At 45.2% G+C, this 15254-nt stretch overlaps 1 protein-coding gene across 4 annotated transcripts in view; it reads left to right on the top strand.

The window, feature by feature from the left end:
* Positions 1-1760: 1760 nt before the first annotated feature.
* ACTR3B (actin related protein 3B) overlaps positions 1761-15254 on the top strand; it is an 89351-nt gene continuing 75857 nt past the window's right edge. For 2 of the 4 annotated variants that reach the window (XM_030308874.1, XM_030308876.1), the window contains exon 1: positions 1764-1843. In XM_030308874.1, coding sequence (XP_030164734.1) covers positions 1800-1843 — 44 coding nt within the window. In that variant the 5' untranslated portion in view covers positions 1764-1799. Of the gene's footprint in view, positions 1844-2939; positions 3365-15254 lie in introns of those variants that run through there. The other 2 variants (XM_030308878.1, XM_030308875.2) reach the window with 2 other exon arrangements.

A 15254-nucleotide genomic window follows, 5' to 3' on the forward strand; every position in this document is an offset into this window, starting at 1 on the left:
TCAGCACAGAGCCCGACGTGGGGCTCGAACTCACGGAGTGTGAGATCATGACCTGAGCCCAAGTCAGACGCTTAACCGACTGAGCCACCCAGGCGCTCCTGGGGTTTCTGGATTTCTTATCATACGAAATAAAATTTGCTCATTCTTTGTGCCACCTTAAGTTTTCTGTTATCTGCATATGAAAACATCTTAGCTGATACACCAAGGGGTATCAAGAGGGAATATCGAGGTCAGGAAATCTTTTATTTCCTACCAGCTGCTGATCATGGCCACCATTCCCAACTAGTCTTAGGCAGAGGGGACACCCCCACAAAGGCACATGCTTTATCATTAGCTAGTCCCAATTCCATTAAGGCGTCTTCTCTGGTGAAGCAAACTGGGCCATATGTGACATAAAACCTCACAGTAGGCACTTGGTAAATATATACTAAGTGAATGAAAATAAGAGACATGGCAGTGACAAATTGCAATCTGTAGTTTACCTACAACATTCTGACGAGGGCCTTGAAAAAGTGGGAGCTGGGCCGGCCCTTGGCAAAACGCAAAGTGGGCAAGTCAGTCTTTGTCCCTGGCTTTGGGGTCCTATACTGGGCTTCTTCCATTCTCCTGACCTTTCATTTCCCTCTCATCTTCTATTTCTCTCTCTAGTTCCCTTGGTGGGGGTGAGGGTAGGGTGGGGGTGGGGGATGAGCATGGGTTACCTAGAATGACCAACTAATCTATTACTTCTTCTAGGGAAAAAAGCACATTGCTTTAAAACTAAACTGTATGGAACTATGTCTCCAGAAAGCTCCTAAAAATTAATGTCACAAATTTATGATAGGGCAGGAGCCGGAAGCAAATGGGACTTTCAGCACCTTCATAACACAGTAGGTAGGTGCTTGCCTGCTTTGGTCCCCCCCACTTTTTAAAAAATGTTTTATTTATTTATTTATTTATTTATTTATTTATTTATTTATTTATTTTAGTAATCTCTACATGCTCTACCCGCTGAGCCAGCCAGGGCCCGCCCCCCCCCCCCCCCGCCCGTCCCTAGTTTCAGTAAGAACTTTGGGGGTCATCTCATGTTTGATGCTTAAAAACATTTTCCCATGAGGATCTTGCTGTAGCGTTAACTCCATCTAAGGTCATTGATTGTCTTGTCTTTATGGTGAAGGTTATACACTCACTCAACAAAGAGTTGGGTGCTTCCCATGTACGCACAAATACCGTGCTAAGCACCAGGTCATCAATGGTAAGACAGACACGAGCCCTATCCTGGTGGACCCTACAGTCCAATGGGGTGGGGCTGGGGGGGAAACTACAAATAAATTAACGTTAAAAATTTGCTCCAAGCTTTGTCAATGAGAGCAGTAGGCTGTTGAGATAGAGTAAGGCGCAGGGAGGAGACCTAGTTAGGATGATTAGGGACAACTTCCTGAGAAGGTGACATTCCAGCCGAGATTTACGGGATGAGAAGGAGACAGGCCCCGGCAACGAGGTCATGTTCACCGTAAGTCAGATAAAAATAACTCCCAATCTCTCCAGCAGCGGCAACTGACGTCCGCGCGAGCAGGCCTCACCGCCAGCACTAAAGATGGCGGGCGGGCGGCGGGGCGGGGCGGGGCGTGCCCGCGGCCTGATTGGCCGGCCGGGCAGCGTCACGTGGGCGGCCGCCGAGCATCCGGGCCCCCCGGAGGCGGCGGCGGCGGCGCTGGCGGCGGCGCTGCGGAGGCTCCCGGGAGCGGGCGGCGCGGCGAGCGGACGGCGGCGGCGCCTCCCGGGCCGCCCGCGTGGGCCGAGCGGCACGCGTGCCGAGCATGGCGGGCTCCCTGCCTCCCTGCGTGGTGGACTGCGGCACCGGGTAAGAGCCGCCGGCGCCCGCCCCGCTCCCGCGCGGCCCGCCCCCGCCCCGGCGCCGAGCACCTGCTCCGCGGCCCGCCCTGTCTCACCTGGCGGCCGCGCAGCGCCCCGCCGCGGGGCCCCGGCCCGGCTCCCGGCCGCCCACCTGTGCGCCCCGCCCCCTCCTCCCGGCCCGCGGAGGCCGCGCGCCGGTCACCTGCTCACCTTGCCGGGCGCCGCCCGCCTCGCCTCCCACTCCTCCCGGGCGCCGGGCCGCTGCAGCCCCTCCTGACGTTGCCTGCCCCCTCCACCCGCCGGCCCGTGCCCCTGCCCGAGACCGGCCCTGGTCCTGTGCCCCCCAAGTGCATGTCCCTTCTTGTTAATAATCCTTTAGCACTTACTTGCGGAGGTGTTTACGTCGCTCTACCAACTTGACACCTTTTGTGCAGCCCGCTTTGCTCCCTCCTGGTGTCGAACGGTTCGCTCAGCCTCAGCTCTTGCTTCGCTTGGCCGGTTCACTTGCCTTTTCGCTTAAAAAAAAAAAAAAAAAAAAAAAAAGAATGATGTTAAAAAGCCTCCATTTTGGAAAACAATGTCTAAATTGGGGAAAGCCTTTTTTTTTTTTTGTGGTCTAGTTTTTTTTTTTTTTCTTTCTTTCTTTTTCCTTTACTTTTCGGTTGAGATAGTTTCTTCTGATGTTGTTAGCGACGTGCGAGAGAGACCTTAGGAAATTTCCCGTACTTTCAGTGTCCCAAGCTTCGCTGAGTTTAGTTAGGAAGGTGAATCCATCCAGCTGGTGCTTTGGAAATTCAAGCATGCCTACTTGCGTTACAGAGGATGTACTTGGTAAAATAGCCTGGAACTAAAATTGAGTCTCGTAAAGATTTTTCGACACGGGATTTTAAGGATTTTTGCCATAAAATCTTCTGGTGGCACGTTCACCTTAACCTTGATTCTTTTCTGTAGGAAACTGCACTTGGTTTGGTTTCCTTGACAACCTTGTGGGGGTGTCTTTAATTTGTTACAGTCCCTCTCCTACTGATCGTGCTTTCCTTTTCCTGCTGAAGCCACTAGCATTGGTTACAGGCTGGGAAAAAGTGCCTCTTGGCTTGTGCTAATTCCTTTTGAGATAAGCATTTGTATCAGAAGTCATGTGGCCTTTTATTTTAGAAGTTGTTTTGCTACTCCAAACAGAAGCCAAAATCAAAATTGATGTGAACACCTGCCCCTTAATTGTTGGCGTCTGACGCATTCGTTCCCCCTGCAACATCTGTCTGCATCCCATGCCCAGCCGAGCTGTGGTCGTGTCAAAGAGTGAAGGCCACAGGGAGATGTATTTTTCATTCCCACACGTGCATGTGAAACCCTTGCTTTTGTATTTTTGGTCTTGTAAACCTAGTGAAATCTAAAGCAGTTCTTGGTAGCTGGCGCTAGGATAATGCCCACGGAGTTCGTCATACCTTTATGTTAGTGAGACGGGAACCTTACTCATCGTTCTTGCTATAAATGCCTACAACATGGTGCTCAGTTTTGACCTTTGGAGGTAAGTGATAAATGTAACTTAGCTTGCTTGGAGATAAAACTTCAGTTATGTCACTGTTTTGTGACCCCACTTCCTTGCAGTTGTTTTTTTTTTTTAAATTTTTGTCTGTCGTAGGCTTTGGCAGTCTGTTGTAGACAGTGGCAGGGAATCTTCCCAGTGGGTTCCGCACAGACATATTCTGTTACGGAAGTGACTGATTTATCAGGAATTCCCAGGGCCCAGTATGTGGTCAGAAGGAGCAGCCTGGGAAGGCTTAAGTTCACTTAAGTGTATCAGGAGTTCTTGTATTTCCCAGAGAGTGAAAACTATTTTTGGATTGACTTTAGCCTCAAAATGGGATTAAATAAAAATGCACCTAAAATGAACCAGGACCAAGGGGAGTCCTCCTACGCTGTAGACAAGCGGCTGTTGTAGTTGGGCCTCGCATTTGGCCTTAGTCTCCCTGCCTGACAGTTATGAGAGGGTCATTGTCAGTTATGTAATTGTTGTCATTAGGAAGGCAGAGGCATACCTGCTTCTCAGGTGAAAAAGCCTTTTTTCTTTAAAAAAATGTTTTTTTAATGTTTATACTTAGAGTGCGAGAGAGTGCGCACCAGCGGGGGAGGGGCAGAGGGAGAAAGAAACACGGAATCCGAAGCAGGCTCCAGTCTCCGAGCTATGAGCACAGAGACAGACATGGGGCTCGAACTCCCAAACCGCGAGATCATAACCAGAGCCGAAGTCCAACACTCAACCTACTGAGTCACGCAGGTGCCCCTGAAAAAGCTTTTTATCTAGTATTAAATTCTAAAAGAAAAATTCACGTTGAACTGTACATAGTGAACAGTAGTGATTTAGCAGTGTACCGAATAGTGTATATGTACGTATTTTTTTCTTTTCATAGCAAATAAATTTCATCTCTGTAACCACACATCCTCCTCTAATAGTCCCTGAGATCATCTTAGTGAGCACAAGTGTGCTGGGGGCCAGGAGAATATGGACCAAGGTACCCGTTTGATCCAAAGATAAAGCTTTGTTTATTTAAAGGGACTAGTGGGTTACAGAGTTTTAAGAGAATATTCCACAAATTCCAGTCTTGCTTCTCTTAACTTTTTTTGCATTAAAAAAAAGACCTTAAGTAATGTCTACACCCAGCATGGGGCGCTTGAAACCACAACCCTGAGATCAAGAGTTGCACACTCCACTGACTGAGCCAGCCAGGTGTCCCTTTCTTGCATTTCTAAACTTATCTTGGAAAAAAAAAAATTCAGAAATATTGGAAAGCTACAAGAAGAGTACCAAACTACTATGTATCCTTCACCTCGCTTCACCAGCTGTTAACATCACTTCCATCATTCTGGGTATTAACTGTACATAGTATTTTTCTGAACCATTTGAGAGTAAGTTGCAGATCTTGTGCCCTTTTATACCAAAATACTTCAATGCATACAGGGACTGTCTCTTCTGTAATCACAGACCAATGACTAATGTGAAAGAGTCTAAGATGTATGCACTGGTGTTGTCCACACAGCCTGGTTCCCCAGGGCCTGTCCCATGATGACTTGTGGCCTCTTCTTCCGTCCCTTGTCCAGCTCCACACCTTGTGTTTTGTCGCCAGCCTGCCTTTCAGATCTCGTCCAACCGGACGAGTCCCGGAGCCGTTTTCTGTTTTTCAGGACATTGACATTTTTTGGGAGCCAGTTGCTGTGTATATGGTCCCTCGGTGTAGGCTTGTCTGGTGTTTCCGCAGGATAGATTCAGGACACGTGTGCATTTTGGTCAGGAATACCACACGAGGCGCCATTCTATCCAAGTCATCCTACCAGAATCTCCCCACCCCCAGCGTGATTGAGATATAGTTGACAGAGACCCTTGTAGAAGTTCAAGTTGTGCAACATTTCGATTCATTTTATCTATTGCAAAATGATAACCACGTAGCTTCAGCCAACACCTCCCTCACATCACATAGTTGCCATTTCTTCTTTGTGGTGAGAACATTTAAGGTCTCTTCTCTTAGCAACTTGCCAGTACATGATACAGTATTATCGACTGTAATCACCACGCTGTACGTTAGATCCTCAGAACCTCTGCCTCTAGTCAGAAGGCTTAAAATAGTGAGTGATCTGTCTCCTCTTGGATGAAGCTCGCTTGGGTTATTTGGATAGAGTGATGTCTACTAGATTTCTCCACTGCAGTTTTCCCCTTTGTAATTAATATCATTTATAGAGAGAGATTTGAGATTATGCAAATAAATACCTGTTCTTTCCTTAAACTTTCACCCATTAGTTTTAATGTCCACTGGTGATTTTTGCCTTAATTGATGATTGCAGTGGGGTTGCCAAATTGTGATTTAAGTTTAAACTCTAGCATCATTTCTACTTTTATTAATGTTTTCGTCTAAGAGCACACTTTTCCATCATTGTCATCTATTTATCAGATTCGGTATGTAGGGGCTGTTGTTTTATTCAAAAGGTAGTAATCTGTTATAACCAAAAGGTTTTTATCTGTTATTTCCATTATTTGTTTTGATGCTTAAATTGTTCCAGATTTGGCCAATGAAGGCCCATGCAAACTGTTTCTGGTGTTCTTTAGACCTGTCCCTGTCTTTTTTTGAGCATGTTGCTGTTATCTGAAGACTTCAGCAATAGCCTTGTGCATGCATACATCTTTTTGTGTGTTTTCCTGGGTTTCCCTGCGATAGATTTCTAGAAGTGGGATTTCTGGGTCAGAGGGTAACTGCATATGCAGGTTTGCCCATCAGTGTGAAATCCCGCTCAGCAGTATGTATCCTTACCAGCAATGTGTGAAAGGGCTTGTGTCTTCTTATAGACTCACCAACAGAGTACATTGTCAAAGATTTTGATTTTTATCAGTCTAGAAGATAAGAAGTGATATTACAGGTTTTTAAAGCTTATTTATTTATTTTGAGAGAGAGAGAGTGTGATCGAGGGGAGGGGCAGAGAGAGGGAGAGAGAGAATCCCAAGCAGGCTCCATGGTGTCAGTGCAGAGCCCGATGCGGGGCTCGAGCTCACAAACCGTGAGATCATGAACTGAGCCGAGATCAAGTGTCAGAATCCTAACTGACTGAGTCACCTAGGCACCCCAGTGACATTAGAGTTTTGAGTTTCTTCTCATGTGGGAAGATGAGTATCTCTTCATGTGGTTAAGAGGCGTTACATTTCTGTCTCATCATTTCTCTAGCCCATTTTTCTGTGTGTTTTTGGTCTCGTGCTTCTTTGATTTGGGAAGCTCTTCGTGTGTTAGGATGTGTTGGACGTCACACAGACTGCTCCTGGCTTCAGTGATTTTCTAGGAGCAATTACAGGACTGTAGTGAAAAAGTACAAAGCAAAAACAGCCAAGGGAAGAGGCGGGAGGAAACCAGGAGCAAGTTTCCAGAGTCGTCAGTGGAGTGACACGGACGTGCTTAGTCAGCACCCAGTCTGACAGCACACCAAGGAAGCTCATTAAAGACGGTGCCCGGTGTTACTGGGCCTGGCCATTTCACCCCTGCCTAGCACATGCCGAAGTTCCAGAACCCCCTAAGGGAAGCAGATGTTCAGCATCAACTACTGTTTGCACGACTTAGGCACAGTGAATACCGTTTAGGGAATGGGGGGAACCCTCCTGAAACCCGAGTTCCCAGATGCCAGTCAGAGGCCCGGCTGGCAAGCAGGACTTGTCTCAAGAGAGCCATCTTGAGCCTGTTGACTCTTTTCTGCACGTGAGGGTCTTAGCTCTTCATGGTGTCAGTTGCAAAGGCATTTTCTTCCCTATGTATCATTTGTCTTTTGCTCTGCAAAGATTTTTTTTTAAGCAATCACATTTATCTTTTCCTTATTGTTTATAGAGTTTGAGTCAAAGTTTTTTTCCCCTGTTCCCAGGTTATTTGGTGTTTTGTTTTCTAATGGTTTCATTCCTCTCTTCTCCCCCCAGCCCCCATTTAAATCCTTAATCTATTTGGAATGTATCCTGGGATATGTAGTATGAGGAAAGGACCCAGTTGGAACGATTCCTGTCTTTTTTTCCTTTTGGCTATGTCATTTATCTCAACATCATTTATGAAAAAACCCCTGTGCTTAGAGATGCTGTCTTTATCATGTACTAAATTTGTGCAGTTGTTTTTAGTTCTAGATTTTGTTTTGAGTTGCATTAATTGGTCTATTCATACACCACCGCCACGGGGTTTTAATTACTGAGGCTTTAGGATGATTTAATACCTGGGGAGGCCGGCCTCTCCTACACATCCCATTCTTTTTTTAGGGCTTTCTGATAGATGTTTGCTTGTTGTTCCTCCAAATGAGCTTATAATCAGCTTCTCTAGTTGGGCGGGGGGTGGGGGGGAGAATGCCTCCTGGCATTTTTATTTGGATTCTATTAAATTTATAACTTAATTTAATGAGGACCAACGTCTTTTTTTTAATTTAGTTTTTTATTTTTAAAAATTTACATCCAAATTACTTAGCACATAGTGCAACAATGATTTCAGGAGTAGATTCCTTAGTGCCCCTCACCCGTTTAGCCCATCCCCCCTCCAACAACCCCTCTACTAACCCTGTTTGTTCTCCGTATTTAAAAGTCTCTTGTTTTGTCCCCCTCCCTGTTTTTTATATTATTTTTGTTTCCCTTCCCTTATGTTCATCTGTTTTGTCTCTTAAAGTTCTCATATGAGTGAAGTCATATGATATTTGTCTTTCACTGACTAATTTCACTTAGCGTAAGACCCTCCAGTTCCATCCACGTAGTTGCAAATGGCAAGATTTCATTCTTTCTGATTGCCGAGTGATACTCCATTGTATATGTACCTACACCACATCTTCTTTATCCATTCATCCATCGATGGACATTTGGGCTCTTTCCACACTTTGGCTATTGTGGATAGTGCTGCTAGAAACATGGGGGTGCATGTGTCCCTTTGAAACAGCACACCTGTATCCTGTGGATAAATGCCTAGTAATGCAGTTGCTGGGTCCTAGGATAGTTCTATTTTTAGTTTTTTTGAGGAACCTCCATACCGTTCTCCGGAGTGGCTACACCAGCTTGCATTCCCAATGAGGGCCAACATCTTTATGATGGTGACTCCTCCTATGGAAGAACATGGCGTAGCTTTCCATTAGTTCAAGTCTGTTTGTGTCTTTTAGGAATAGTGTTTCCCTTAGGCAGATTTCTTGTAAAGTTTACACATAGGTATGGAATTTCTGTTTTGCTGTCATAAATGGTGGCCGGCCTGCCTGCCTTCCTTCCTTCCTTCCTTCCTTCCTTCCTTCCTTCCTTCCTTCCTTTCTCAGGACTTGAACTCACAACCTTGAGATCAAGATCTGAGCTGAGTTCAAAAGTCTGACACTTAACCAACTGAGCCACCCAGGCACCCCAATGTGTTTTCTTTTTCATTATGTTTTCTGTTTTTCTTGAACACATTAAGGGTATTAGTTTTCTGTGTGTGTTAATTTTGTAACTTGTTACTTTAAAAGATACTGTTGTGTTTGTATGAGTTTTTTCCTTGATCTTGAGGGTTTTCCAGATACAAAATCTTTGGCAAATAGAGTGTTTTTCCCTTTTCTTTCTATTGGTAAGGACTCTGTTTTTTTTGACACTTCAATGACCATTGCCTCTAAAATGTTAAATAGGAATGGAGTTAGCGGGCATTATTCTTTTGTTCTTTAGTGGGGCAGCTTCTGGTGTTTCTAAAATAATATGCTGGCTTTTGGGCTACTTTGTGTGTGTGTGTATGTGCCTACATACACACATGCATATGCAAGTATACAAATATATGTATGTACGCACACGCACGCACAAGCATACAAATACATGCGTGCACATGCACGCACATATACGAACACACGCATGCATGCGCATGCACACACAAGCACACAAACACGCATGTATGCGCATGATACAGATACACGCGTGTGCACGCACGCATGCACACATAAGTATAGACACACGTGTACGCACATCCATGCACATGCATACGGAGACACACGTGTATGTGCATGCACGCACAAGCACGCAGAGACCCGCGTGTACGCGCATGCACGCAAAGCACGCAGAGACACGCGTGTACCCGTATGCACCCACAAGTATACAGATGTACGCACATGCACGCACATGTATACAAATACACATATGTACACATATGCATACACATATCATGTTATTAATCAGTTTCTGTTTTTTGGAATGTTTACAACAGGAATGGGTGTTGGATGTTGTCAGGTATCTATATCGTAAATGGAACAGGTAGTTTTCTTCCTTAGCCAGTTAGTATGATGGGTTATATTAACAGATTGCCTAATATTGAACCCCTTTTGCATTCTGGGATAACCCCCATTTGATCATGATGCATTATTTTTTGATGTGTAGGTAGATTGTTAACATTTTATTTAGATTTTTGCTTTATTTAGATTTTTGTAAGTGTGACTGATTAATGGCTTAGTGTTTTTGGTGCAATCATTGTCAGATTTTGGAGTCAGCATTACGCTGTCTTCATAAAACAAATTAAGAGGTTTTCCTTTTCCTTCTATGCTCTGGGATGGTCTGGGATAGTATTGGGATTACCTGAGTTTTAAGGTTTTGGTAGAATTCCCCCGTGAAACTGTCTGAGCCTAGTGCTTTCTTGTGGGGAGAGTTTTGTTGCTCACCCTATTAGAAGCCTGTGGGACTTTCCATCTAGTGGAATCAGTTTTGCTGTGTTGTGTTTGTCTAAAAACAATTCTTTTCATCCAGATTTTTCAAATGTATGTATAGAGTAGCCTCATGATTTAAAAAAGTGTCCTCTGCTTTTATGGTTATTTTTCCTTTTGTCACTCAAATTTATGTGTTTTGTTTTCATCCTTTTTTTCTTGGCTTACCTAGTGACTTGTCTTGTGGATCTTTTTTCAGACAATGAGCTTTGGGGTTTACTTCTTAGTTGTTAGTTTTGTGTATTTTGACTCATTTATTCTGCTTTTGTCTTTCCTTTTTTTTTTTTTTTTTTTTTTTTGCTTTCCTTTATTTTATCTTTCAATTTTTGAGCTGGTTGTTAAACTTATTATTCTTTCCTTTACTTGAAAAGGCATTTATTACCACAAAATTTTGACTGATATATTTTAGGCTGTATGTATCCCTTAGACTTGGATTTATTTTTTGCATTATAATTTTCAAGAAATTTCTGTGTTTTTGTTTTGAGTTTCCCCCATAACTCAATATTTCCCTACTAGCATGTTTTAAAATTTTCAGGTATAAAGGCCTGTTTGGTTTTTTATTTTGCTTTTAATTTCTGGTGTCGTTGCAGTATGTCCACAGAGAGTGCTGTTTGCTTTATTTCTGTTCTTTGGACTTCATGGGGTCTAAGACCCGGTCAATTTTGTGAATGTTCTGCACGGACGTGCAGCTGTGTTTTCTGCTAGCGTGTCCAGGGTTTGAAGCGTACCTGCCTGTGTGAGCCACTTACATGATGTTCCCCGGGCCTTCGGGTCTCCCCCGCTTACTCTGTGTCGGCCCGAGAATGGTGTGTTACGTCTTGCGCCCTTATTTCCCTGGCCTTCTGGAAGGGGGTGCTGCCCCATCGGGTACCTCTGTGCCAGCAGGTTGCGTCTCCCCGAGCTGTGACTGTAGTGCTGTGAGGGTGTCCTGTTTTTAGGGGGCTTTGCAGTGCCCTGGGAGTCCCAGTTCTACTTTGTCAGAGAGTAAAAAGGATGGTCAAAAACACGCCCGACTAACAGGAGGAGTGCTCTTTAAGCTTTAAAGGAAGCAAGCGGTTCGTTCAGTCGCTTACTTTGGGGCTTATGTAAAAATTTTTATTTTATCAGAGCAATATGCATACTGATTAAAGGTCAGATGGAGCTCAGGGGCTTATGTGAAGACACACGGGTGCTGTCCTGCCTGCTTTTCTCTTTCGTCAGAAACAGCTGCTTTCAGCTCTTAATTCTGTATCTTTCAGCATTTGTGGATTTCAGTGTTTCTGAATAATATGCACATCAGTCTGTCTTTTGATTATCAAATTTTCACATTATCTCTTTAATTCTCTCATCCTGGGGCACCTGGGGGGCTCAGTCGGCTAAAGGACAGACTCTTGATTTCGGCTCAGGTCACGATCTCATGGTTCGTGAGTTCGAGCCCTGCGTCGGGCTACACGCTGACAGTGCGGAGCCTGCTGGGAATTCTCTCTCTCTGTGTCTCTCTCTGTCTCTCTGCCTCTCCCCCACTTGTGCTCTCTCTGTCTCTCTCAAAACAAATAATTAAACTGAAAACAAGAAAAGGGGTAACTTCTCTCATTTTGCCTTTGCCCTCTGTTTCTCCTTCCCTCTTCTCCCAAAAGGGGTTATTACATTTTCCAGCTAGTTTGTGACGCGTGTTTGTGTTACCATGCGTGTGCAGATGTACTTGCTCGTTGAGTAAAAGTGTGCCATGATTATTTTTTCTCTTAAATTTGGTGTTTATGGAAGCTCATGATTGCCGCCTTTATTTGGGTTTCTTTGTATCCACTGCTAATGACTTTCCGTATTTTCGAGTAGCCAGCTTCTCACTCCAGTTTTCCACAAGGTTAGTGATGTTATGGATCCCACCAGTCAGTTTGTTTTTGGAGATGCTCCTTCTGCAGACTTTGGCCCTTCTCTCTGGGGTGGTTGCTTCCCAGGCCTGCCCGCCACACAGCCTAGGACTTTGCTTATAACCTTCTAGGCATTTCCTTTGCCTTTCTCCTGGATGGAGTCCGTTTCCTGAATCCTGCCTTCTTGCTGCTTGCTTTCCTCTCTGCTGGTGGCCATCCAATAGCCAGCTTTGTGAGGCTGGGAGGCACCTGTGGGTGCAGGGATTCACGGTGAGTGCTTTTGACATGCCCGTGTCCCTCGTCCTGTCCCTCCTCTCCAGTGGGTGCACCTTTGTCATCCTGGCGTCTCCTGCCATCATTCTGGGGCACACGAACCTCTCTCCCGTGTATTCTCTGTTCCATGTCGTCGTCTTTTTTGGTTTTCTCCTTTGTGTTGGCAGAGGGCGTCCTCCAGTAGCTTTCTGAGAAAGGGTGTGCGGGAGGGAGATGTTTACCTTTCCTGCTTGTCCAAAACGTCTTCGTTCTAACCCTTCACCTGGTTGATCGTTGGGTGTAGTATTCAGTGTTGGGGAAGTAATTTTCCCTCAGTTTTTCAGACACTGATTCTTTGTGTTCTTGCTTCTGCTTTGCTGCTAAGAAGTCTGAAGACTTCGTAAATGACTTTGATTCCCCTACTCCGCTTCCTGGAAGCTTTTAGGGTTTCCTTTTTGTCTCTGGTTTCTGAAGTTTCACAACAACGTGCCTTGAAGTGAGTGTGTTTTCCTCTGTTGTGCTGGGCTTTGTGTGAGCTCCTGCAGTCTGAAGACTGGCATCTTTGAATTCTGGGTAAAACTTTAAAAATGTTTCTTCCTTTGCTGTGTGTGTGTGTGTGTGTGTGTGTGTGTGTGTGTGTCAGTGCACGTGCTCATGTGTACACTCTTTCTGGAACACCTGTTCACGTGTTGAATTCTTAGGCTGTTTCTCTGATTTTCTTACTCTTTCTCTCTTGTTCTCCATCATTCTGTCTCTTTTCCTTCTAGGATATGCCTTGCCTTATTTTCTAGTCCTTCTCTTCAGTTTTTTCCATTTTTGCTCTTATTTAAATTTCCAAGAATTCTTTTTGTTCTCTAAATGTTCTTTTACTAATAGTATCTCGTTTTATTTTTTGAATGTAGTATCTTCTTGTAGGGTATTGATGATGGTGTTTTTATGGTGGTGTTGGTGCTGTATCTCCCTATATAGGTTTTGTTTTTTCTCCTTTTTAAAACATTTTTTAATGTTTTATTTATTTTTTGAGAGAGAGCATAAGCAGGGGAGGGGCAGAGAGAGAGGGGGACAGAGGATCCAAAGTGGGATCTGCACTGACAGGCTGACAGCAGCGAGTCCGATGTGGGGCTCCAAGTCGTGAACTGGGAGATCATGACCTGAGCTCAAGTCGGATGCTCAACCGACCGAGCCACCCAGGTGCCCCTGTCTTGTTTCTTCTGAGTTTTCATCTTTTTCTGTGGTAGAAAGGGTTTCCTCAGATGTTGGTAATTTCTGGCTGCCTGCTTATGATGAAAAGTCAGAAAATGGAAAAGCTCATTGGACTTTCTGAATGTGTAGATTTGCGTATTGATTTTGAACATCACCAGGGGTGATGTAGGCAGGTTGTTTGTTGGGGAATGTTCTGGCATCTGCGTCTTCAGATTCTTCCTTTTGGACTGGTCAGTTCCCCCAGAGGCTACACTTCGGGTCCTCCGTGTGGAGGCTGGGCCTGGGTGCTGGGCTTCTGAGAGCGGAGCGGGGAGAAAGCAGTGGTGGGACAGGGTGTCTGAGCCCTCAGCTTTTGCCGTGTACATGGTCAGGCGACCCTTTGTTTTCTGATTGGTGCTGGTGTCCCCCATGCCGAGTGACTGCCGGTGGAGGCCCTTTGCCTTACGGTCTCCAGAGAGTCCACGTGCAGAGTGCGCTGGGGTCACGGGGGAGCCCTGGCCCAGCTGTGGACAGAGGGGAGTCTCGCTCGGACTCCCTGGTTTGGGCCCTCGGGTCTCAGTTCCCCAGAGCCCGTGCAGCTCCCAGGTCTGGAGCCTTTCAGGACGCGCGCGTGCGTGCCGGGCTGGTCCTCAGCTCTTGCCTCTGCTGGTTTTCTTCTCCCCAGGCTGGTCACCACTGGTCCTCAGCTCTCCGGAGCCAGACTCTCGCTGTTGTGTCCCCTTCTTTTCTTCCCGTCATTGGGGATCGATATACTTTTAAAAAGTCATTTTGCTTTGAGTTTTGTGGGGCTTTGGGACCAAGTGAAATAATGAAATCATACGTTTAGTCCACCATTTTATTTTTAAAAAAAAAATTTTTTTTTTCAACGTTTGTTTATTTTTGGGACAGAGAGAGACAGAGCATGAACGGGGGAGGGGCAGAGAGAGAGGGAGACACAGAATCGGAAACAGGCTCCAGGCTCTGAGCCATCAGCCCGGAGCCCGACGCGGGGCCCGAACTCACGGACCGCGAGATCGTGACCTGGCTGAAGTCGGACGCTTAACCGACTGCGCCACCCAGGCGCCCCTAGTCCACCATTTTAATCTGGAAGTTAAAGTTCCCTTTAGAGAGATCAAAATCCACAGAGAGACCATACCTCATGATGTTCTGTTTCCCCAAACTAGGGCAAAAAATGCCGCCGATAGGACAAGTGGACAAGTGTATGTGGTCAAGTTCACAGGTCAACAGACAAAAGAAGGATATTGGATTTAGATGAAATAATTAATACATTTGAACTTGTCTATTGAACTCTTTGTTTTATAAACAGAGACTCCCCTTTTCTATTCAGTAGCCCAAGGAGTGTTCGAAGACCTTAGACCTTGATCATGTGCCAATTTACAGTATCGAGAGGGTGTGTATTACTTAGAAACTATAATTAAGACATGAGGATAATTTTAGTGTCCTGAGAACCATATTCTAAGGCAGTTGTGGTCCCCCCCCCCCCTTTTTTTTAAACTGAAGACCTTACGAAGGAGGGGAGCTATTTTGGCTGAAGTTTGGGGTTTGAGACTGGACCTCATAAGGGGTCTTAATCAAAAGAACCTCCCTATAGGATACGGTTTGAAAAACACTGTTCTAGGATGTGACATTTCCACTTTTAAACATAGATTAATTGAGCTTAAATTGTCACCTTCTGCTCTAGACACATGGTTGTAGGAGGAATTTTAACTATATATAAATATGTTGAGTTGACAGATTAATTCTCTTGACTGCAGAATTGAAAAGTCTGTGTTACTGCCGTGGAAAAATAGTGGCGCTTAACGGAAGAGTGAAAGAGGCTCTGCCCAAGAGCTGTTTAAAATGTTTGGGGCAAATGAGGATATTTTGTATTGACAGAAAGAGACTGTGGAAGGATACGTAAGAATGGGAGGTGGTAGAAGGCAGGGG

The sequence above is a fragment of the Lynx canadensis genome, chromosome A2 (genome assembly GCF_007474595.2).
Source record: "Lynx canadensis isolate LIC74 chromosome A2, mLynCan4.pri.v2, whole genome shotgun sequence".
Taxonomy (NCBI): domain Eukaryota; kingdom Metazoa; phylum Chordata; class Mammalia; order Carnivora; family Felidae; genus Lynx; species Lynx canadensis.